This window comes from Pinus tabuliformis, chromosome 6 (genome assembly GCF_031772625.1).
Source record: "Pinus tabuliformis cultivar Carrire ecotype Pingquan chromosome 6, CPIR1, whole genome shotgun sequence".
Taxonomy (NCBI): Eukaryota; Viridiplantae; Streptophyta; class Pinopsida; order Pinales; family Pinaceae; genus Pinus; species Pinus tabuliformis.
Window position 1 is genome coordinate 1,892,238,898 of NC_142292.1, and position 26,400 is coordinate 1,892,265,297.

A 26,400-nucleotide genomic window follows, 5' to 3' on the forward strand; every position below is an offset into this window, starting at 1 on the left:
CCTGTCAAATTTGGTCAACAAAATTAAATGCTATAGGAAACCCTATCACAGTCAACGTTGGTCAAACAGAGGTCAAACAACCTTGAATTTCAAGAAAAAATTTGTGGTCTGTCCAAACATAAATACCCCACACAAAATCGCAGTCAAAGATGGTCAATTCTAGTCAAAACAACCTTCTGCAATTTTCTGTCAACTCTGGTCAATGCAGGGACAAAAAAAGAATAGTCCCTTCTTCGCACGTGTGGAGAGAGAAAAGCCTCAAAAATCCATAGCCATTTAAGAAGAGAGATATGTGTGAGTGAAGTTTCCAAATTAGGAGGAGCCACCTTGTATTTATATGTAAACTTTGAGGACGAATAGACATGACTTTTGGACTTTTCAACCTACATTAGATTGTTGGCCGACCTTGACAATTTGTCCATAATCAAAATAGATTCATAATTCCAATTGTATATGTCAGAATGGGATGATCTTTAGATCAATCCTACACCTCTCGGAGACAGGAATCCAATAAAAATATGAATTGCCCCATATTAGTTATCCAAGGTGAATTTTGGCCCTAGTTTCCAAAATTAACACTCCCTCTCAAACTAGTGAGAACTTCACCTGCCAAACTGTCTGACAATCTATACCATCATTGTCTATGCTTTGCTCTACTCAATCATGAATAAAAAACAAATGATCGAGAATCAATCATTCCATTCTCCACTGATCTGAAGTCAGTCTCCAATAAAAGAGATTGTGTCATACCACTCTTAAGCGACCCGAAGTTAGTTTCCATATCAATATCTTAGCATAGGAAGTATGGTAGTACAGGATGAGTCCATCGATAGTACTATGGTCCCTATTCTCATTTCCCTACTCATTGTACAGATGAGAGGTACTTTTGATGAGTCTCGGATTGCATGGATAGGATGTGTCGGCAGGAGAAGGTAAACCACTCATCCTACTCATATACCATACGAGAAGGTGAACTATTCAACCTATGCATATGTCACCAAGGGGTATCATAGGGGAAGGTGAACCATTCACCTTGTACATAGCACACCATTAGGGGAAGGTGAACCACTCACCAATGGTCACTCATCTCTCCAGGAAGTACCCTAATCCCCCTGGAGCTCCAAGAGCTCAACATCCATCTTATACAGGACCCTCATAAGAGGGTCTCTCCATGACTCCAATTCGTTCATGGAAGGTTAAGAATTTGACGTTCCCAGGGGATTCATAAGAATATTAGTGACCTGATCATCTGTCCTAATGTGTTGGAGCCTTATTGCTCCCCATTGTACCATATCCCAAATAAAGTGGTACCTGATATCAATATGCTTGGAGCAATCATGAAACATGAGATTCTCTAAAAGACAAATCCCACTGGTTTCCGTAGAAGATCATGGTGGTATCCAACACATGTCTAAACTGCTCACTAAAGAGCTTCCACAACAAAACAACTTCACAAGATGCTAAACTAGTAGCAATGTATTCCACCATAGTGGTGCTCAAGGCAATCGAATTTTGCTTCCTGCTCATCCATGATATCGAAGCATAACCTAGAGAGAAGAAAAATCCATATGTGTTTTTATGATCCACCACACTGCCAACCCAGTATGCATCAAAGTAACCATGGAGCCTCACATTCCCAGAAGTGTATCTCAGTCCATTAGTGATTGTGTCCCAAAGATATCTCAAGAGATTCTTGGTATAAATCCAATGTATGTGATGAGGATCGACCATAAACTGGCTCATTGTATTTAGTTCAAAACATATTTCCAGACGGGAATTCACCAAGAACATGATGTCCCCCACGAGTTGGAGATACTTAGAAGGATTTCCCAAATTGGGCCCAATAACACTTCCACATAACTTCTTGAAGTTAAGTTCCATCAAAGTAGTCACAGACTTGCAATCCACCATCCCAAATATTTCAAGTATTTTCACAATATATTTTCATTTAGAAAGGATAATTTCACCTGGCTTTTTCCAGACCTCCAACCCTAGGAAGTAATGCTTCAATCCTAGGTCCTTCATCTTCAATTTGGAAGCCAACTCCCTCTTACATTAATGAATAAGAGGGTTTGTACATGTCAGAAAGTGATAGTCCACATAGAGTACCAACATGAGAGGTCTATCATTCTCAAACTTAAATTAAAGGTTCGGATCAGCTTCACTTGTCGTAAATCCCAACTTCATTAGATAGCTATTGATACTATCATACCAAGCTCGGGGTGCTTGCTTGAACCCATAAAGGGATTTCTTCAACCTGCATACATGTGTTTGACGATCTTGAACATTGAACCCCTCAAGTTCTTCTACATAGACTTCCTCCTTAAGTGAACCATCCAAGAATGAAGTCTTGGAATCCATCTAGTGTAGATTCCATCCTTATGAGACATAAAGGGCTACAATCGAACAGATGGTGGTGTAGAAGGAAACTAGTGCAAACATCTCATCATAATCTACACCTTCCTTTTGAGAGAGGCCTCAAGCAATGAATCTGGCCTTGAACTTTTGAACACATCAATCAGCTCCATGCTTGATCTTGTAGATTTCGAGGTGACAATGGATTTTTCCTTAGGTCTATGGAGCACATCCTAGACATCATTCTTCATAATCGACTCATACTCTTCATTCATTGCATCCTTCAAAACATGGTGCTTTGCAGTGATCCAAAATAGAAAATGGTATTACAGACTATGTGTGAAGCTGCCTATGTTACATAGTGCAATGGATCGATAGGATTGCAAATAACATAAACACTTAAACAATTATAAAACACAATCAAACACATCAACACAACCAAAATTGATAAAGGAGTTCACCAGACTTCCTGGCTACGTCTCCTGGTCCTTTAGCTTCCAGTGTTGACCTCTTTATTATGTCTTCAAATAGTTGTTACAGGCATGAGCTCAAAAATAGAGTCTCACCATGAAAATGGATCTCACCGCTGTGCTCAGCTTGAATCTTCGAGTTGAAATGAGTATACACTCGATCGTACTTGGTCACTCTAACCTCCAGACCCCCTAGAATGGTTCACAACACCTCCTTTGTCAATTTTTCTGTGTTATGGTATTTATATACCATGTACAGTTACAAACTACAATAAACGTGAAATAATACGTTTATAATAGAAACATACTACATTTATAATAGAAACAGATGATAAACCAAAGGACTAGTGGGCATGGGGTGGACCTTGATCGTCCGACCGTTTTCTTGGCACTGATCTCAAGAACAAACAATCTGATGGCTATCATGTCCCACTCATCAACTACTTTAGATAATATGCATCATTGATCTATCCTACGGGATCTGACAGTTGTTGCACGATCTCACGATTCAACTACCACGTCTGCTAATTCCCCGAAGGAACGCAAGAAAGCAGTTTTAGGATGCTACGTGTTGATCACTGAGTGGAATTGCACAGATTTTTGGAAAACCATTTCATGCCTTAAAGGCACGTGATAAACCACTTACCTCTTTTCTGCCAGAACTCAAAGGAGTTTAACTTCTTTTGCATAATCTCATCGTGTCCATTTTCTAGGATAACCTGCTTGCATGTGTTGACGCGATATGTGTCGATCTCCTTTGATCAAATGATCTCCACCCTTGTTCATTGATCCCATCGCCTATGGTATGAACCAATCGCAGACTATTACATCACCTTTTGTGCTGACATCATTAAGAACCTGTGACTCTTTTGTGGGTTGCCACATGTCCTACTAATGTAGGCATTAAATTTTGCCCTGAATCTTTAATTGGCTCTAGTTTTCTCATCTGAACTCAAATTTACACATTGTTTGCACCATTGGCTTCATATTCACGAACAATTAAACATGATTCCACTTTCACCTGTATTTGAAGACTTTTGATCTGGAGGATTTACTGAATCCATTTTGGATCATGCAGCTTCTTCAAATGTGCAAGGCTCAGATTGAACAATCGTGCTCATTGCAGTTAGGTACCCTTGGTACCTATTCAGCTTCTTGCTTTCATGAAATGTCCTGTTAAGTGGAACATGTCCCCCGACATCTTCGTGCATCTCCCTAAGCCATGAGGGTCTCCTTTTTTAGGAGGAGGGCTTATGAGGGGGTTGATCAATGGGATCCATTGGTCCTTCAACATTGGGCATCGACTCATCCTGCGATTCTCCTTATTTTCCTGAATCTACTTCTTTTTCCTTCCTTGGAATGGGAAGGCTACTAATCTTCCCAAGGGCAGCATCCTCATCAAAGGTGACATCTTAAATTATCTCCACTTCTCTTTTACTGGACATATAGATTCTACTTGCCTTAGAAGTTTCACTGTAGCCCACAAATGTTCTTTTCTTCCTAGAAGCATCCAATTTGCTTATATTTTCTTTCAGCACATGAAAATATATGGCACTACCAAAAATTCTAAATTGAGAAACATCAGGTTTCATACCAGTGAAAACATCGGGACTTTTGTAGTCCAATGCTTGATGAGGGCATCTATTTTGAACATGCATGATGGTGTTTGTAGCTTCGATCCATAAGAACTTCGGAAGTCTTTGATCATGAAGCATGGCATGAGTGGCTCCTATGATAGAACAATTCTTCCTTTCAACAACACAATTTTTCTTAGAGTATATGTGGTAGTAGTCTCCCTCTTAATGCCAACTTCTCTACAATAATTTTTTAACTAATTTGATTCATATTCAATTCCATTATTGGTCCTCAATATTTTTATCTTCCTCTTGGTTTGATTTTTGACCAAAGCTTTGAAAGAACAGAACCATGAGAATACTTAGTCCTTCTTCTTCAAGAAATATATCCAAGCCTTGTGAGAGAAATCATCCATAAAGATAACATAAAATAAATATCCTCCTAATGGGTTCTCGGGCGTTGCACTAGATAGATCACAATGAATCAATTCCAATATGTCAATAATCTTGCTATCACTTGAGGGGAATCATCCCCTAATATTTTTTCCTTTGACACAGTCCCGACAAACACATTCATGTTCTACTTTAAATTTGGATATACCCGTCACCATCTTCCTGACATCGGGTAGAGTCTTATAATGTAGATGAGAAAACCTTCGGTGGCATAATTCGGATTTAAGTGATGTGTCACAAGACGTAGCTCCCAATGGGCTTCCTCCAACTTGATATAGGCTATCAACCCTGAAGCCAAGTTTAAATTCATATTTGAATTTTTTATTCCACACACATACCTTTCCATCAATGAATGCCAACTTGAATCCTTTGTCCTCCATCATGGAGATAGATACCAGGTTCTTCTTTAGATCGAGTACATATAGTACTTCTTGTAGACGAATGGTGTTACCTTGATTCAATTGAAGAGTAACATTCCCAACTCCCTTCACAGGATATGTGTCATTGTCTCCAAGGATAATTTCCAAATTTGTATCATTTTCAATTAGATTTGTAAACACGTCCTTATACCTAGTGAAGTCCCTTGAGACACCACTATCAATCAACTAATTTCCCAATATGTCTAGAGGAGATGAAGTCAAGAGGGAAAATATAAGATCAAATTATTTTTGCTTGTTATCAACAACATTAAATTCATCATACCTATTGTTTCTTTATCTCTTCGGAGGGCGACCATTTCCTTGATGAGGAGCGGGAGCATTCCTTTTCCCTTAGTTGTTGAATTTTCCATTCTATTGATTATTATTGCCCCTGAAATTGTTGTTGTCATGGTTGTCATCATCATGAAGGTATATGCCTTTTGTTAGGACATTCCCTATCAGAGTGACCAAACTTGTTGCAAATGAAGCATCTTGCCTTCCATTTTTGAAACTCAGCCTAACATTGCTTCTTTGAACCTAAATTGTTCTTGTTTTTAGCATGAGTGGAGAATGCAGTAGGATTATTCCTATTTGAAGGCATATCTAGTTCCATCATCCTTGTTTCTTCTTGAGAACATCTAGTCAACAATTCTTCAAAACTTGGAATCATGTCGTTGTTAAGAATAGTAGTGTTGAACACACGCCATTCACAAGGGAGTCCTCCAAGGGAAATGAGAGCAAGCTCCCTATCAGCAACAACTTCTCCAATTGAAAGAAGATCATTTTTTATCTCAATAATCATCATGAATTAGGATTGAATATCTTCATTTCTTCCCTTCTTTGTATCCTTCAACTTGTTATTGAGGAAAATAATTTTGTTTGCATTGCTAGATTTGAACATGTCAACCAACTTTTCATATATTCCCTGTCATGTGTTTGAATCAGAGATGTAAGCAACTAAATTCTTATCAATAGAGTCCCTGATGATCTTCTTTTCTTTGAATTAACCCTTCTTGTACTTTCTCTTAGCAGCAATGAGTACATTTTGAAGGAGGTTCTAAAATCTTTCCCTACACATAATCCATAACATCTTGCTCTTCTAATGTCAAATCACGAGACATCTTCCATGCATGATAATTAGACTTATCATGAAGCTTATCATCAGACTTGAAGTAGGATGTGGAGGCCATTGAATCTTGTCCTTTATCAGTGATTTCTCCTCTTAGTGATTGTTCTTCTCACTCTTTCTTCGGTTTTGTCTTCACCTCAGCTTCGATACCATGTTAATTTTTGATAACAATGGTATGTTCTATTCTTATAGAAATTTTTACTTCAATTTATTTGCTATCCCAATATCAATATCCATTTTAAAAATCACATCATCATGATAGTAAAATGAAGATAGAACATAAAAAATAATGATAGAAGACAACCCAAGACAAGAGGACATAAGATATGACACCAACCAACAACAAACCCCAATGTCGGGAAACCCTTGATAAATTCTTCTTATAATTATTCAAAAGTTCAATAGAGAGAGAGAATACAATACACAATATTCACTGGCCCAATGATATCAAAATCTGATCAGTCAAACAGCAGAAACAGAAAACCCTAACCAGAAAGTGAATGGTTGTCAACAAGGTAGATTTTGACCTCCAAAAACGCTCGGTCAAAATCAGTCAAATCGACCTCCAACAATAGGTCAAATCAGCCCAAAAATAGTAAGAAAAAGTCTAATCAAATATGGCCAAAAAAAATTAACACTGTAGCAAACCCTGGCACAATAAATGTTGGTCAAACAACCTCGGATTTCATGCCCAAAACTGCGGGCTATCCAATTACTTACTTATAACTTCGCTGCACTTCCTGACTTCAGACATACCGAGATCATTACATATACAAGGATAATGCGTATGTTAACAACTAGATCTAGTCCATCATATCTCATAAAGATAAGTCATTATGATCCTGATCCATTATAGATCTCATCCATCAAAACTGAAGATAAACATAATCAACCAATCTGAATGTGCGGAATACTGACACCAATAAACAGTGACCAGAACTTAGACTTTGCATCAACAACCAGAACCACATGCATCAATATACAAATCTAGAATGAGCATGATCAAACTGTATAGAGATGATTCATTCCAAGCCATTAGATCTCCATCTATCCTTAGATCTTGTTCTCCAACAACCGCTGAGATTCCTCCTTGGCTCAGATCAAGCAAAGCATCATGAACCCATAACCTACATACTGGATGTCATCCTTCATCAGATATTCAAGACTTTCTAAGTGCCTTTGCCTAGTGATGTTCTCCTTCTTTTATTGTCTTAGGCCTTACTCAATACCATGGTCCAAAACCTCTTAAAACCAATACCTTGGACCAAATACCTGGGGTCAACACGTCAGACAAGATACCTTGGATCGATACCATGGATCAAAATACCATGGTCCAAACACCATGGACCAAAACCAAATGTACACACCTTTCCTTGCATGAAAGTGTGTGTATACGTATACACACCTTTTGGTCGGCTAACCCGCGTGGATACGTGGCTTTATCAAGGGGAACCTGCATATATCTCTTTTTCTTCATTCTGTGAGACTGAACTGTGATCTGTCATCTTAGTAAGTTTCCATCAAGGACAACACCTATATCATAATGCCATCAATCTCCCCCTTTGGACTTGATGGCAACCCCAAGTCACTCAAAGTCATTCTCCCCCTTTGTCATCAAGGGCAAAGGGTTATGCTGCCCTCTGAGTATATGCTGAAATCTCTGCTCTGCTGTGTTGTCCATGCTCCCCTTGACTCTAGGCAAGGTCTATAGAAAGATGTTCTACATGAAAGAACATGACTCCATACATCATAAATGGCCTTCCTATCACCAAATACTCTATAGATACATCCATTTTCCAACGAAGTGGGGATATACCAATATTAACTCATCCACCCAACCAAGTGGGGAAACCAAAATAGGCCATTACATGACCTTGATAATAAAAGAAATACATGACATAGAGACTAAATATCTAAGACAAGACTATGATAGTCATCAACAACTAACATCAACACTGTATGATCTGCTCCATAGGCATCTATCAACAACATCCAGACCAACAACCTGTATATGTTCATTAGTGTAGAAGTCATCAACCTGTAACAAGGTATGTCTGCATATAGATATCAACTCATCCTTTTGAACATTATCATAGCCTTCCATGAATGAATTCTGCATATGACATACAAAATCATTCACATTATATCATATGTGAAAAACACCATAGTCATCTCATCATCATCAAGATCTGCATGATCTTATATACCATCCATGTATCATCACTTGAGAACATCCCTCATCTGCATCAATCAACATATGTAAGTATCAACCTATCATCATATAGGTAATAACTCATCATCATCATGTCTCCAACAATGCAACTTTGAGTAATCATCCATGTATCCAGCATACTGTATATAGCACTATGTATCTTGAGCTCAAGATCTTTTGTCAAGACTTCTTGATATCATCAACAACAACAATCCTCATCCATGTGAGCACCAAGAACTATAGGAATCCTGCATCATAGCTATATTATATGATCCTTATCAAGATGTGTATTCAAGGTTTGTACTTCTCCTTATCCATATGAAGATCACCATGTAAGAAACATATATGCATCACCAGAGAATCAACCACAAATTTGATTTGAACACCAACTATGTACACCAAGAGTCATATGAGATTTTGTCATGGACAACTCATAGCAAGATGCATCATTTAGCCATATAAGCATCATCACCAAGGACTTCTAACCATAATGCCAACAATACATTATTCGAAGCACATCATCCCCCCGAACCTGTGCCATTTGTTCACTGTCAGATCTGATCATGCATATATCAGCAAGAAGTATCAAGGCATCATCATCATCAAGTTAGGATAGAAAACAATTCTAAACATCTTATGAGTATCAAGACATTTCCACACATCATCAACAGATTGTAACCATTATAAAACAGAGCAAATAATGGACTGAATCATATCAGACCCTTTTTCTTGAGCCTGTCCCGTTGCTTTTCTTCAAACTAACATATACGCGACTGTGCAGTGACTAACTCGCGTATATACGTGACTTCGCTTCATGAAACTTGCATATGAGATTTAGAACACTGAAGTTTCACACTTTTAGCTTCCTCTGAGTTTGTTATGTCTGTACATTGTTCTGTGCCACATTTTTCTGACTGTACTTCCTTCTTCCATATCTTCAAGTGTGATGATGTTTTCTCCTTTTGATATGGTGCTTGTACTTTGTTCCCGCATTCCTTTGCTATATGTCCAAGCTTGTTACATGCATAACATCTCATATGTTTCATATTCCTTCTATAGCAGTCAATGGCTTTGTGACCAAACATATTGCAGGTAAAACAATATCCCTTAAAGTACCTAGAATGTGATGATTTTTTTATGTGATGGTCTTGAAGCATTCTTCTTCTGCATCTAGCTGCAGCATGTCCAAAATTATGACATACATAACATTCAACATTATTCATTTGAGGAATTGACCAACTATCACATCCATAGTTAGGAGTAAATGATTTTCTTTGAAGAATTTCTTCCCTTGGTTGTTGATGGGATTGACCTCTCATCTCCTTGTTGAGCATTTTAGATTTTGCATTAGAGTTCCTTGACTTACTGCGTGAACTAGATTCACCTTCAATAGATTCATGAAAACCAAGAACAGTTTTAATAGCAGGAGACCTTTCACTACTAAGAATATCATCCAAGATCTTAGTACTATCTTGAAATCGTAAGAGCTTATCCTTTTATTCTAATTTATCATTTAGAATATTTACCTCAATCCGATGTTGCTCTTCCTTTTCAAGATACTGCTTCTTCATGATTCCTTCAGCTTTTATTCCTTCTTCCAACTGATGTCTTAATTCAACAACTTCGTTTTCTTATTTTTCAAGAGCTTGGAGTAGTTCTTTATTCTGCTTATTTGATTCTTTAAAATCTTCTTTTAGCGAGAGGATCTTAGCTTCAAGACTTTCATAGTAACTGGATATATCTCTGAGCTTCTTGATTGTTGTGCTTCTTTCATTTACTTCATTTCTTAATAATGTCACTTCATCCTGTAGCTTCTGACATTGATCTTCCCTTTCCTTGAATTGCCTTCTTACCTTGTCTCCTTCCTCTAGTTGAACTTTTAGTTTGGCAACTTCTTCATTGGAGACACATTCCCTTTTGTGCAATAGATCTTGTTTCTCTCTAATTTTTTCTGTAAGCCTTTTAAATTCTGCATCTACTTGATATATTTCTTTCTCACCCATCAGAGCCAATTCAGTTGTTTCTCTATCACTTTCATCATCTTCAAATGGATGGAGAAATGTATCACCAAAGGATAACAAACTCATGCCTGATAGTTCTTTTACTTGTTCATCTTCATTCTGAGGTGATTCTGAATCTTAAGTGTTGCTTCCACATATTCGCCAATCAGTTCTTCCACTGTCATAGTTCCTTTGAGATGTCTTCTTCTTCTGAGGTGCTTTCTTCTTTAGCTTCTTTCCCATTGTTCTACGGATCTCCTTCGAGCGATCAAGCTTCTACCAAAGGACCTACTCTGATACCAATTGTTGGAAATAATGCTGAGTGGGGGGGTGAATCAGTATTATCAAGTCACTAACTTTTTCATTTCCATACTCAGATTCATATACGCTACTTTAGTTAAGGGAACCTACATGTACATGCAACTGTGTCTAATGCAACTAGCGTATATCCAGTAAACATATGATTCATTTAATCCATTAAATGTTGATCTTTAGTTAGTGCATCAAAACTTCATTAATCATATGAAAAGTAAACAGGTGCAGTAAAATAGAATAGATCATCACACGCAAGAAGCACATATGAACACCATGATGTAAGCTGGAAACCCAATGTGGGTGAAAACCACCTGCTGCAATTCGTCTCTATCTTCTTTTAATAAGAAACTTCTTTTTACAATATTTTTGTACTGGTGCAACCTTATACCAATATGCAGGCTTCTACCTGCAGAAGGCTACAACCTTCTCTCGTTCTCCAGTTTCTCCTCGAAGGGAGCTACAACCCCCTTAGCTCTTACACTAGCTGATGTGCTAGTACGTAGGTGCTGACCTACAGAAGGCTACAACCTTCTCTTTCTTCCTCCAGGTACCATGTTTCATAAATTTTCAAACTGGATACTCCAGAAGCACAACACCATAATATGAAGGTCACGTTTCATCCAATTTTCATACTGGACCCATCACTATCATTGAATCATAAAATTAATCACCACTTGCATCATCAATCTCTGAATCACCCAATACTGAATCACTGAAACCCTATCAACAAAATGTAGTCACAGAGCAGAACACAAAACTTTGCAACAATATTCAGAACCAACTGTATCATTAGAATTCATGCATCAAAGTGCATACGCTACTTGGAAGAGTCGAACCAGCGTGTATACGCAACTTCACCAAAGCGAACCAGCGTATGCGTCATCAATTACTTACTTATAACTTCACTGCACTTCCTGAATTCAAACATACCTAGATCATTGCATATACAAGGATAATATGTATGTTAACAACCAGATCTAGTCCATCAGATCTCTTAAAGATAAGTCATTATGATCCTGATCCATTATAGATCTCATCCATCAACACTGAAGCTAAACATAATCAATCAATCTGAATGTGCAAAATACTGACACCAGTGAACAGTCACCAGAACTTAGACTTTGCATCAACAGCTAGAGCCACATGCGTTAATATACAGATCTAGAATGAGCATGATCAAACCATATAGAGATGACTCATTCCAAGCCGTTAGATCCCGATCTATCCTTAGATATTGTTTTCCATCAACTGCTGAGATTCCTCCTTGGCTCAGATCAAGCAAAGCATCATGAACCCATAACCTACATACTGGATCTCATCCTTCATCAGATATTCAAGACTTTCTGAATGCCTTTGCCTAATGATCTTCTCCTTCTTTTAAAGTCTTAGGCTTTACTCAATACCATGGTCCAAAACCTCTTAGAACCAATACCTTGTTCCAAATACTTGGGGTCAACACGTCGAACAAGATACCTTGGATCACTACCATAGATCACAATATCATGGTCCAAATACCATGGACCAAAACCAAATGTACGCACCTTTCCTTGCATGAAAGTGCGTGTATACGTATACGTACCTTTTGGTCGGCTATCCTGCGTGTATATGCGGCTTTATCAAGGGGAGCCAATGTATATCTCTTTTTCTTCGTTCTGTGAGACTGAACTGTGATCTGTCATCTTAGTAAGTTGCCATCAAGGACAACACCTGTATCATAATGCCAACAGAGAAGCCTCATAAATCTGTAACTAATCAAGGAGAGAGAGATGTGTGAGTGAAGTGTCCAAATTGGGAGGAGGCACCTTGTATTTTTATGCAAACGTTGAGGATGAATAGATGTGACTATTGGGCTTCTGAGCCTACATTAGATTAATGGCCGACCTTGGCAATTTGTCCATAATCAAAATAAATTCATAATTCCATTTGTACATGTCAGAATGGGATGATCTCTAAATCAATTCTACACCTCTGAGAGAGATGAATCCAATAAAAATATGGTTTGCCTCCTATGAGCTGTCCAAGGTGAAGTTTGGCCCTAGTTGCCAAAATTAACAGTTAAACACTATTTAGATTTTTAGTTTCCAATATCTCTTATAAATTAGGCACATTGCCTATTTTGTAAACATTATTCTATAAGTTCTATAACTCTTTGGTGATTATTCTCTCTTACATTTCATATTCTATGCCTTCCAATCTAGTTCATAACTTTATAATTGTTAAATGGCTGATGTTATTTGGTTCAACTTCATTTCCTATTATACTTCATGATATTTATTTTGACTTTGTTATTTGTCCCACAACCATCTCCCTGCCAACTACATAGACATGGCGAGATTATTATTTAAAGGCTTGAAACTATTACAAAAACACTCATTATGTTTTGGTTTGAGAGAAAGGTTTTAAGTCAATAGAAGGAAGACTCATTACGACAATAAACATGTATTAGGGTTTCGAAAATTTTAATTTAATTATCAATAATTATAGTGTGGATGGTAGAGACTCAACAACCATGAAAAACATTTTTATTAGTACTCAAAATAATTAGTTGAAATTTCTCAGAATATAGTGTCTTTTATTTTTTAATTTACTTAAAAAATTATCCCATCAACATGTGTTATTAATCTTTTACTAAAGTTTTTTTGTTATATATATATATAATAATGTATACGTTTATCATTTATATATTAATTTTTTTTATAATAATAATAATTTAAAATAAATTTATAAGTTAATTAATTATTATGATTTTTTGTTTATGAGGGGAATAGGATTGATGGGGTGTATTGTTTTGTAATTTTTGAGAAAAAATCTAACTATGTTTTTTTTTTTTTTACAGAAACGGGTAGTGGATATATTAGAAACTTGGCCTTAATGCCAAAGGGTGGATTACAAAAGGTGAGTCTAAAACAATAAATGCCGAAGAATTATGTTTAGCTCACATCGCTTCTTAGCTGCAACTATGTGGTCAATTTCAGAGATTTTCCCAAGCTTGTGGGTACAAACAAACTGATTTAACATAAAGCAATAGAACATGACAATGTTCTAAATTAAGGAATTGGTTCCCATATTTCCTGTCCACCTCTGAGCAGAGCACCAATTGTAAGAAGGGTTGCTTTGTTAGCTTTTGTGTCTGCCTCCTTATTATTGACTCTCAACACATGATAGAAATTTAAATTCTGGAAAAAGTCACCAAGGTCTGCAATTTTGTGAATTAGCCTTGCTAGCCTTAGGTCCACTAGCTTAGAATGAGTCACCATAGTGTTCATGATAACCTGATAGTCTCCAATAACGTTAACCTCCCTGATGTTCAGCACTTTCAAAATTTTGAGTCCTTAAAAAAGAGCTAAAGCCTCTGCTTGGATGCTGGAAGCGATGCCCAAACCCCAGGCGAAACTGTGAATCCTAAAACCAGCTGGGTTTAATATAACTCCTCTAGCACCAGCTCTTCCAGGATTTCCCTTAGCAGCCCCATCAAAAAATAGAGAGTGCCTCTGATGTTTTGCAATCCATCCCTGGAGCTCTTTTGTTGTAGCCCTTATTTGCCAAGCTTTTGGGAGGGAGATACTCTTTACCAATTTTTGGAACTGTAAGTTGAGAGAGGATCCCCAATTTTTATCTTGCTAGTTGAGATTTAAATCATCTTTGTGGTCTCTCAAGCACTCTTTTAACTGACATTTAATTTTAACTGTCACTAGCTTGACATCTTGCTCGCAGTTTCTGAAAATCTTTTTGTTTCACTCAAGCCAAATCTACCAGCAGGTAATTTTAGGGAGAATAATCCAAGCAGCGCTAATAATTTTGTTTTTTGGAGGAGGGCCAAGATACCTTTGCAGCGATTTGACAAAAAAATCAGTAGTGGAGGAAGGCAACTCGAAGCTGGAACTCAAAATTTCCAGTAGTGCGGACGAGATCTCCAAAGTAAAGGAGCATTCTACCATCAAATGTGAGACGCTTTCCTGATTTACCTTGCAAAGTCTGCACCTTGAAGGGCCGTGGAAGCCGCGCTTCTGCAAATTATCATTAGTCAAGATTTTGGAATGGCATAAAGCCAACTGAAGAAGTCGATTTTTGGTAAAAAGGGATAATGCCATATCCTTTCCATGGCTCTAGATTCGTGGCCACATGGGAGCGCTCGCACATCTTGGATTTAATCATCTCAAAACTTACACAATTTAACCAATAAAAAAATTATTATAATTTTTTATTTTTAAAATGTAAAAAATATTAAGATATTTTTTTTATCTTTCAATTATTTAATTTATATATAAAATAATCGATTGTAATGAAAAGGATAACAATGTTTCTCCTGAAACGAAACCCAACTTCTGAACACAATCTACCTAATAGAACTTTCGAATTCACACCAAATTCGGTGAGAGTTCGGAAGACCGTGGCTTTATCAAATGACGCGTCTTTGTCAGGCAGAGAGTTTGAGGGTGACGTCCAAACTCTATACAGACTCACCATCTTCTTCACTACTATATTTTTGTTAAACCACGGCATCAACGAGTGCGTAAAGGTTCACTCCCGTTATCGACGTGTACGTTAGGATGAAATTGCGGGCAGCAATCCAGCTCATACAAGCAAGGTCGATGGTCCACGACAGGCTGTTTAGTACGGACGCGGACAGCTCGAAATCAGCTAGACGTGGCCCACATCCAATGGTGGAGTTATTCAAAAGAATCACTAAAACTGGTTGCGGTACTACCTATATAATATATTACATCCACAACTCCATTCACAACTCCCCGCCTTCCCTCCTGCTCTCTGTAAGGTATTTTACTCTCGTTTTAATTTTTCAGATCGACTCGTATAGCTCCTGTTACTACAGGAATTTTGCCTTATCATTCGTCAACAACAATCAGCACACAAGATGGGCCGATTTAGTGCAATTTTCTGCTTCCTTTTTGTTTTGGGATTGACGAGTTCAGCCTCTTCCGCACCAACACTGACGCTGTCACCCAGGGCAGGAACAACCAAGGTGTCGCCAGTTCAATCTCCGACAGCGGCGTCGCCAGCTCAATCTCCGCCAGCAGCGTCGCCCGCTTCTCCTCCTACAGCTACTGCCCCTACTGTTTCTTCTCCGGCATCTGCTCCTTCTAAGGTCGCCACTCCAGCCTCAGCCACCTCTCCCTCAGCTCAAACTCCTGCATCCAGCCCCTCCGCTGAAGACCCAGCAACCGCTTCGCTACCAAGCACCACCAGCGGGGTTGTCACTCCCCCTAGTTTGGAGAAGATGGCTATATTGGGAGCGGCTTTGCTTGGAGGAGCCGTCTTTCTCCTTTAATTTGCATCATGCGTCTTTAGATTAGATGAGATGATTGTTTCTCTTTTTCGTATTCTTTTCTATGATTCTAATCTTGTTTGGCTTGACAGAGTGTATCGCCACTGTATTCACTGTGCATTCTTTATTGTATAATTACTGTTATATGTGAGTATTGTTCATTTACTGCTGGTATAATTTCTAGAAAAGATTCTTGTTCAGAGCTTTATATTGGATGCTTAACAATCAATCCGGCAAGTCTTTGGTTAATGTTGAAAAAAAAAAAGCATGATTAAATGGCCCGAACGAACAATTGATGTGAGCTTTCTATGATATATAGAATGAGCCAGCATTATATTATTAATATTACATTGGCATGGCACAATTTTCCTAACTTTGCACCTTAACCAAATTGTAATACCCTTTTTTTCTAACAATCACTTAGTGACAATGTTGTGCGAGTACTACGATTCTTAGACAGCAAATTATAACCTATATCAAGGCGCAGCTGGTGAAGGTGAATGTCGTTTAGATAGGCATATAGACTTAGCCAGGGCCTTTCAGAATAGTTTATATATATTATAATGGGAAAAGAAGATCCAGTTTCAGAAATAGATTTGTTTTCTTCTGAGAGACATTTTTTACTTCAACAGGGAAAAAATGTTGTAATTTCATGTTTTACAGTATTCTGATATTCTAACATGTGAAATTACATATTCACCAAAAAAAAAAAAATAAAAAAAAAATATTAACTATAATTATAGTTAATTAGTAATTAAATCATTTAAATTTTATATTTACTCAAGAACAAAAAGATAGTTGTAAGCAGACCTTCAGCGAAAAATCACATGAGGAAAGACATTTGTCGACGTGTTTCGAATCAACCAGTGTGGAATCAACCAGTGTGGTTCATCCTCGGGACAAGTTGAAGAAACAGATCCAGCGTAGCATGATAAATAGTCGTAGAGACTCCAACGGCTAAATCGACCAACGGCTAATTTCGACCAACTGCTAATTTTGACCTACGGACCCATGCTAAATTACTATTCATTAATTTACTATTATTATTATTTTTAATATTAAAACATAAAATATTTTTAATGATTAGTTTTAAAAATTTTAATTAATTAATTTATTAATAATTATATATATATATATATATTAAACATAATAAAGTTTTGATAATAGGTTGTTAATAAATAAATTACTAATAGTGGTTAGTTTAAGGAGATAATTAATTAATTAATTAAAATTATTTAGTAATTATTGTTAATATAAAACATAAATATATATAATAATATGTAGTAAGTAATTTATTAATAATATAAATAAATATATATATATATATATTTCAATTAAAATCATAAAGTTAAGGTTAAAAATATAAATAATTAAAATAATTTAAATGGTTAGTTAGAAAAGGTAATTTATTTAATTATTTGTATTATTATGATGATGATGATGATGATGGTTAACGTCCGCTGAGACCAAATAATGGTCTATCGGACCTAAAGAAACAAATTATCTATTTTGATTTAAGATTTTATTCCTATGCTCAAAAAGCTTGGAGAGAAGCCTCCCGAGCTCACTATAATTTTGACATTGTAAAAGGCTAGGAAGGTCAGTATTGTAACAAAGATTGTGAAACTGAGATCTAATGTGGTTATACGCGGGGCACTCTAAGAGGAAGTGGTTTTCATCCTCGATGTTTCTATTCTCACATATATGGCAGATCTTTTCCGTCCATGGCGTTTTAGGAACTGCCCAACGACCTGTTTCACTATGGAGCTCATGAGAATTCGTTCTAATCTTTGCTATATTAATTTTCTTCTTTGAGCTAGTTAAAATAGAGAGATACTTTTGATCTTCTAGGGTGGGGTTGATGACCTTCTTATAATAACTTAATTTTCTTTTAGCCGCTAAGTCTTTCTCACACCACATTTTTTCTTTGAACTTAGAAGTAACAATATCTTTAATGTTATTTATGTTTTGCAATGCATCATTTTCGTTGATCTCCCAATAGTTTAACCAGGCCCTTGTGTCTTTATGCCACCCTTGATTGAGCCTTAGGTGGTTTTGGCTAGAATTTAAAGCTAGCTTAGGAAGTCTATGATCGTCTATGTTACTGATTTTGTGCTTGTACAACAGAAACCTAAGCATAGCTAGGCTCTCAATAGGGGAAAGACCTGCTTCTATAAGGAGAATAGGATAGGGTGTATTACCTTTAATTTTCAAGTTATAAGTTATAAAATGCTTCTGGATTTGCTCAATCTTTCTGCATGATTCTCTAGAGATGCTACAACCCCAAACCTTACAGCCATATAAGATAACATGAGGGACTAAAGTTTCAAAGAGGAACTTCTTTTTATCCCACAGTATAAGGTTTGCTATTTTACAATTATTTTCAAGACCAAAGTAAGCTTTCCACCCCCCATTAATCATTTTCTCAATGCTATGGTTCCAGTTGAGCTTGTGATGAATATCAATTCCTAGGTACTTGTAAGAATATACTTCCTCCAAGTTATTATTGTCATACATAAAATTAGCGTAAGTGTCCTTCTTGGATTTGATAATCATAACTTTTGTTTTGTCAGTGTTAACAGTCATACCCATGGTAGAGCAGAAATCCTTAAGAAGCCTGAGTTGCTTATTAAGATTAGATGGGCACCTTGCCAAAAGAACAATATCGTCAGCATAAAGAAGAAGGATGACGACTATCCCAGCTAAGATCGTGCCATCACATCCTGCTTCCTCTAAATAGCCTTCGAGATTATCGATGTAAATGCCAAATAGGGTAGGGGAGAGGGGGCAACCTTGTTTGACTCCGATGTTACACTTAATATCTTTCGACCACCCTTCATTGCTCTTTAGCTTGGCAATTACATTCTCGTATAACCTTATAGCGGCAGCTCTCAACTCGAGAGGAACCTTTAGCTCTTGTAATCTATTCCAAAGGTTGTATCTAGGAACCGTATCGAAAGCCTTTCTAAAGTCCACAAAGCAACAAAATAATTTGGATTTATCATTACGACATTCCTCCGCAATGATCCTAAGCGTAACAAGGTGGTGAATGACTTAAATGTATAAATTGGATTTATACATTTAAGTCATTTTTAGTTTAATTAAATTATTTATTAGATATAATTAATTAATATTAGTAATATAGTCTTGATATTATTAATATTAGTAGTCAAAGTATTATTATTAATTTAATATTTTTGTTATTCTTAATGTTGTTGTTGTTGTTATTATTATTATTATTATTATTATTATTATTATTATTATTATTGATGATGGAAATAAGTTAAATTAGGTAAAATATATAGATAAATAAAATACTTTTAATGGTTAGTTATAAAATCTTTAATTTAATTAATTAATTTAAATTATAATTATAATTTTATATTAATATATATATATATATATATATATATATATATATATATATATATGTGTGTGTGTGTGTTATAATATTCGATTATAAAGATAAAAGTTAGGTGAAAGATAAAAGAAAGGTAAAAGATAGTTGAAAAAGGAATAAAAATAATAAAAATAATAAAAAATTAAAAAATTAAAAAAAATTAAAAATTAAAAAATTAAAAAAAATTAAAAATTAAATAAAATTAAACAATTAATTAATTAATTAATTACTTAATTACTTAATAAATAAAATAATTAATAAAATAATTAAAATAAAAATTAATAATAATAATAATATAATATAATAATAATAATAATAATAATGATAATAATAATAAATAAATAAAAAATACATGTAAATATAAGGTATATAAATAAATAAATAAAAATAAAACAAAGAGAACGACAAAAAATAAAAAGGGGAGGGACAGGAAGAAGACCAATAGAAACCACAGAGCAAAACGGATCAACCCCAGGAGGAACAAAGAAGGCTAACAAAAAAGGGGGAAAAGAAAAGACTAAGACGACAGGGCAGGGATCCAACAGCTACTGATTTTCCAGCCGTCATCTCTATTGAGATTGTTAGGCCTTCTTTCAATCTCAATAGCTTCCCTGAATTTACGATGATGGAATTGAGCAATCTTAGCAATAACCTTGGCCTCCTCAATATAAACCTGATGCTTGGTCTTTTCCACATGCTCTGCTAACGCTGAAGACTTGGTTCTCCCATGTCTTAGGTCAGCTGCATGTTCGCTTATCCTTTGATGGATGGAGCGTCCTGTTTCCCCGATATAGGGGGTACCACACGAATAAGGGATCAAGTAGACACCCTTCATGTCCATCGGGTCAACAGGATCTTTCACCGATCGGAGGGATTTATGAATGGTGTTGAGGAGCCTAAAGGTAGAAGGGATATCATACCTCTTAAGGATCCGAGCAATTTTGTCTGTGGTTCCTTGAACATAGGGAAGATGGACCCCTAGTCGGCGCTCCTTTGGTTCTTTATTAATAGTCGCATTTTTAGAGGCTTTAAGGAAAGCCTTCTGACCTAGGCGCCTACTGTAGCCATTCTCCATTGGTGGTCCGACCTACCTTCTAGCTAAGTTCCTCGCCCTGAAACTTAAGCCCCTGGTTGGCCGCACTGAGTCCTTCGTGAAAGACTCTGCATCCTTCATGTCTTTGTGGAGAATGGCTACAGTAGGCACCTAGGTCAGAAGGCTTTCCTTAAAGCCTCTAAAAATGTGACTATTAATAAAGAACCGAAGGAGCGCCGACTAGGGGTCCATCTTCCCTATGGCGACAACAACTAGGCCTAATATAATGTATGTAGTGAGTTTGGTGTCACGGTTTGTGGAGACATTGGAAAGAAAACAAAAATATTTTAAGGTATGTCAATGGGACAAAGGAGTATGGTATTTTGTAAACTACTACAAATGAGTTTAGGCTGGTTGGTTACACTCACAGTGACTGGGTAGGACGTGTTGATGATAGAAAGATCACATTAGGATATGTTTCTCATTTAGGTTCGGGAGCCATTTCATGGGCCTCCAAGAAGCCACTGAGAGTGTCATTCTCAATAGCAGAAGTTGAATATGTTGTAGCAATAGCAGCAACATGTCAATCAGTTTATATGAGAAGAGTATTGAGGGATTGATGTCATGAACAAGAGGGAATAAAAACTATTTTATGTGACAACAATTCCGTCAAAGAATTATAATTTTCATAAGAGGACCAAACACATTGACACTAAATATCATTTCATTAGAGAATTTATTAACAATGGTGAAATTTTGTTGTAGCACTAGAGGTCACAATAACATTTTGCAGACATCTTCACCAATCCATTTGCGCGTGAAAATTTTGTCTATCTCAAATATTGTTTAGGAATTGTCAATGACAGAAGTTGTGATTAAAGGGGAGTGTCGGAAAATTAATCTCAACAACTGTGTTAAATAAACTAACTACAACCATACTTGTGGTACATGTGTAAATCAACGAAGTAGATTTTGTTTGCAAGTTTCATATTTTTCTTTGTAGGGCGAAGGACATGGATTAAATGAAGTTCTAAGTAGGAATACAAATTCTCCATTCGACAATACACATCAAATAATTAAAGTCAAATTAACATTTAATGCATGGTTGGTAAAAATGTATGGTTGAACATTTATTCTGCAACTGTTACTTACACTCTACAACATCTACAAGTTCAGAAAATCATGTTTTAGGACAAACACCCATCCTAGGATTTAAATATTTTTTGTCATGTATTAAAATATTAGAATTATATGTTTTGATAAAAATATGTATGTAAAAGTCTTTAGTTTAAGTCGAGGGTGTATGTTTGAGAGAGAGCAGTAAGAAATTTTGTTTTACTTGGTGAAGGAGCCACAACTTCCATTTGAATGGTTTTTCATATATTCAAAAATATAATGTAAAGTATGGTTGTCGGAATATATTTCTACAAATCACATGTCTATTTTTTTTATTACGCAACCACTATGTGTTTGCTCTGTTTTGTGCCTAAACTTACCTGAGTTCTTAGCTTTGTTTTGTTGCAGAAGTCAACTGTGTTATTTAATCTCTCCAGCTAAAGTCTTCAGGAAGACTCCTTTGCCTAAATCTTTCAACTTGCACAAACTTAATCACATTGGTGTATCTCTTTCGTAATCCTTTAGGTGGACCTTTATTTTGTAAACAACTATGTGGGATGTATTCCAAAAGAAACATTGTGAAAAGATGATGACATTGTTGCAACTCTTTAATAACACTTCCTTCTCGACAAAAGTGGTTTCTAAAATGCCACAAGAATGGATAATAGAGTTAAGTAACTCAAAGACAATTCAACAAGCTCCTCAATCTACAAGAAAAACCTGTTAACCTCATCCACCTAGTTCAGCACCTCAAATTCAAATTTGATAATCAAATTTCCTCTTCAAAACTTTCATTAATAGTCAATTTGTACATGATATCCACTAGTTAATATTTCTCTCTTGTAAATAGTTGTAATTATTTTAGAAGGTTGAGAGAGGGACACAAAATCCATTGCTTGAAGTAGGAGATTTCTTAAGGGAATTGTTGTTTTAAATACCAGTCCTTGTTGGTTGAGTGGGTTGACTATGCCATAAATTAATTGACAAAAAGGGACATGGTCACAGTCCTTTGACTCCCTTAACAAGAAAAATATAACAAAAAAAACATTAAGGCAACATGGGTTATGTTGTCCATGAGAAGGGGGACTGTTATGACATCATGAAAAATAAGGTAGTTAGTCGTGGGGAAGAAGAGATTATTGAGCGGGGTTATTGAAGAAGGAGAAAGCCTCATAGAATACCTAGTGGGAGAAGAATCTCCTGGCATGTGGAAGTTCCAAAAGAGGAAGAGGTAGTGGTGTTTAGAAGTTGTAGAAGAGGCAGAATAGGTAGCAGCTTGAGTTGCATTATTGAGCACTCAAAAGAGCTATACACCCATTGATGAACCCTATTAAAAGCTTGTTGGGCCTAAGAATTACAAAGAGAATAGGGGCTTGCCTTGGGTATGAAGGAAATGTGGCCTAGTGGTATTCCGATCTAGTTGTGTGTTTATTGAAGGCTTAGTTGTGGCAACTAAAAGTAATAATGGTTGTAGATTTCTTTTCATTGGGTGGAGAGTTGAAGTCCTACTCTCTGTTGGAACACTTCTGCATTATTTAAGATAAGTGCTCTCATGTTGTTTATTCACAATAAAATACGTTTACATTCATGGTTGAGATGGTGTTGATAATACATGAGTTATATATGTGTCATGATTATTTATAGGAATGATTAATGTGCTATGTTAATGTTTGAAGGCGTTGGGATGTAATGTAAGAATATTTCTTATTTCATAGCTATATTTAGTATGGGAACTCTTTCTTATTGCAACATGGTGATTACGTTGATTACAAATTAGTGTTGCTTATGTTGCAAAGTGGTGATGTTGGGAATTTCCTCCTCTTTTATCCTGAATGACCTGTAACTTTGTATGGAGATTTCTCTTCAGTAAATACCTTGGTTTTGGGTTTCTAATTTTGGGTTTATATTTCCACACTAACAAGAGCTCAAGTTAGAGTGAACCTTGCATTTTGTATTGCAAATGGCACTACTTCATAGGCTTTAATTATTTGTTCATGTTCTTACACTTCAAGTAATGTTGCATTTTTACTATGCACATGACGATGTTGAATTCCTCAATGTTGAGTGTCATATTGTATATGTTGTCTCGGTGTTGGAATAATGTGACAAATCCTTGTTTGAATGGCTAGTATAGTCATGACGTTCAATTGGATACACACACACTCTATATATATATATATATAGAGATATAAGCTCGCTTCATCACTACATACAGTCTCGGGTAGCATATTGGAGTTAGAGATCCTTCTCTCATTGTTGATTTGCTAACATGTTCATTCTGTATGAGTGTTACATTGAGCTTACCATAATGCAGACCCCTGTTTTGGGTTGGCATTTTTACTTTCTCCATGCTTAAAAGAGTTTCATGACTTAGGTTTATGTTGTCTAGTTTGGCATGGTTTTCTCTCTAATCCATGGCCATGTTTGAGATATGGTCCTTATGGAATTGTAAACCTTTGCATGATTTTGATCATAAATATGGGTTTTGGTAAGTTTATTTGATCATTAGGGATACCATAGACCTCTTCAAGTCTAAATCGACAAGTCCTTTTATTGGATGGACAACTGCGTATTTCATGTCTTGTATTTCGTCCATTGAGAACCCAAAGGAGGTAATATAATTGTAGCTCAAGAGGGATAACACTAACTTGTTGTTCACATGGTTTTAATAGTGATGTTCAAGTTCTAATGTGAGTCTAAAAATTTGTATAACCAGCATGGCAGAGCCATGGTCATAAACCTTCACAAATGGGTCAGGAAAAAAATACTGAGCTCATTTAACATCATATGTGATCACAATGGGATTTATTGGGCTGCTTGAAGGTTGGATTGAAGGCAAAGTCACTAGGCCATAAGAATGCATTGCATAATGAAGTGTGAATCTTATATAATGGTTTGCTAAGATTGAGTGGTTACATCCCATAAGTCATAAGAGGTCACTCAATGGAAACACTTGGGATGACGAGGACTAGGATGGCATGGTAGGGTCTATAGTGCGGGGAAGGCCAAGATGATTTGGAGGTCATTCATTGGCCAAAAAATGAACCACATCCCATATAAGTGGGCCTATCATAGCATTAGGAGGTTTAAGAACGAGTTCGCATGGACATGATTTTCAATGGTAGTCAAAGGAACTCTCATATCCCAGATAATGTTTTCCGAAGGAGGCCTCACGCAGTGATGAAGGGATGCTTGGGATGACTTGGCACCCAAATACCACTGCATGAATGAGTTCTAATTAGAACAATTGTCAGCATATTAGTGAGTCCCACCAAGGCACATAAGCCCGAAGCTTATTTCTCAGGACTACAAGCAAGATGAAAGTTGAGAGGAGCGGGATGATGCCAACCTAGATTGCAGTGACATACATGCCCGCCTGACAACCCATTCATTATAGCATGGAGTATGTGAGGACCCATAAATGGGTGACCCTAGAGGGTCAAATCCGCAACAAATGTTAAGTGTGCAATTGCAATGGGAAGAATAACAGAGCTCAAGTGACAGAAAGATTGGTCACATATAACAACCCATCATGTGGTTGGTAATAGATACTTATATGTATATGCATATGTATATGCATATGTTTGTGTGTGTGTGTGTGTGTATGTTTGTATGTATATACATAAATTCATATGAGTTTCATTTTAATGCATAGGGTGGGGTTGCGGAACCCAAATCCATGAATGGGTTTGCAACCATAAACAATTTTCTAGTGGTGTAGGGAGGCTAGCTAGGTGGGTATAGCCACATGGTGGCCACTTAGCTAGGTGGATGACATGGCATTTTCTGATGCTTCAAAAATTTAAATGGTCACATCTTTGATCCAGAGTCCATGTTGAAGTAAAATTTTATATCACCAGAATCATCTTGACAAGATGAACACAATGGTGATGTTGAACTAAGGTTTTAAGTAATACGTTGAGATCGAAATTTTTGGACGCCATTTCCATAGTGACACCTTAGATCTTGGATTAGCATAGTACCTATCCTCCTCCAAATCGGTGTTTTGTAGGGCATTAGGAGGAGTGTATCTTACTAAGTGATATCATAGCATCTAGGTTCAACACTTGGACTAGATGGGCTTTATCATGGGATAATGAGTTTGTACTTAGTTTACCAGGTTACTTGAGTATGAAGTCTCACATTAATTTATACAAAATTAACTAACAAGTGTTTAGGTGTTAAAATTCAATCTATGACTCACTGATTATATTCATGACTGACATGATTATCATGTGATGATGTAACATGGTATTAATGTATGAATCCATAGATCTAGGGAGGAGCTCAATTATGAGTGTAATAAATGAACATAAGCATGATGGTATGTTACTCATAGCATTGATTTGTATTTCACACCAAAATAAATGATGTTGAACGTGTTATCGTGATAAGTTCCCTAGCAATGCATGCTTTTGCTATTGGGCATATTGAAGGATGGACAACTGGTGGTTATGGCCTTGGAGGTTTCCCTTGCTTTAATTTTGCAGAACTTCCACTAGGGAAATTAGTTACTTGTAGCATACCATCACAGTTGATGTCTTTGTGTCCTCCAGAGGCCAAACCCAACGTAATGAGGGCTTATAGAGAGGCATATATGGGTGATTTGATCTTGTATGTTGGGGTTATTTATGTCCATG

General features: G+C 36.4%; 1 protein-coding gene across 1 annotated transcript; it reads left to right on the forward strand.

Moving 5' to 3' along the window:
* Positions 1–15,665: 15,665 nt before the first annotated feature.
* Positions 15,666–16,376, forward strand: LOC149266719 (uncharacterized). The gene has a single exon (XM_089397271.1). The coding sequence runs from the start codon at positions 15,801–15,803 to the stop codon at positions 16,212–16,214; it is 414 nt and encodes a 137-aa protein (XP_089253397.1). The 5' UTR covers positions 15,666–15,800; the 3' UTR covers positions 16,215–16,376.
* Positions 16,377–26,400: the final 10,024 nt, after the last annotated feature.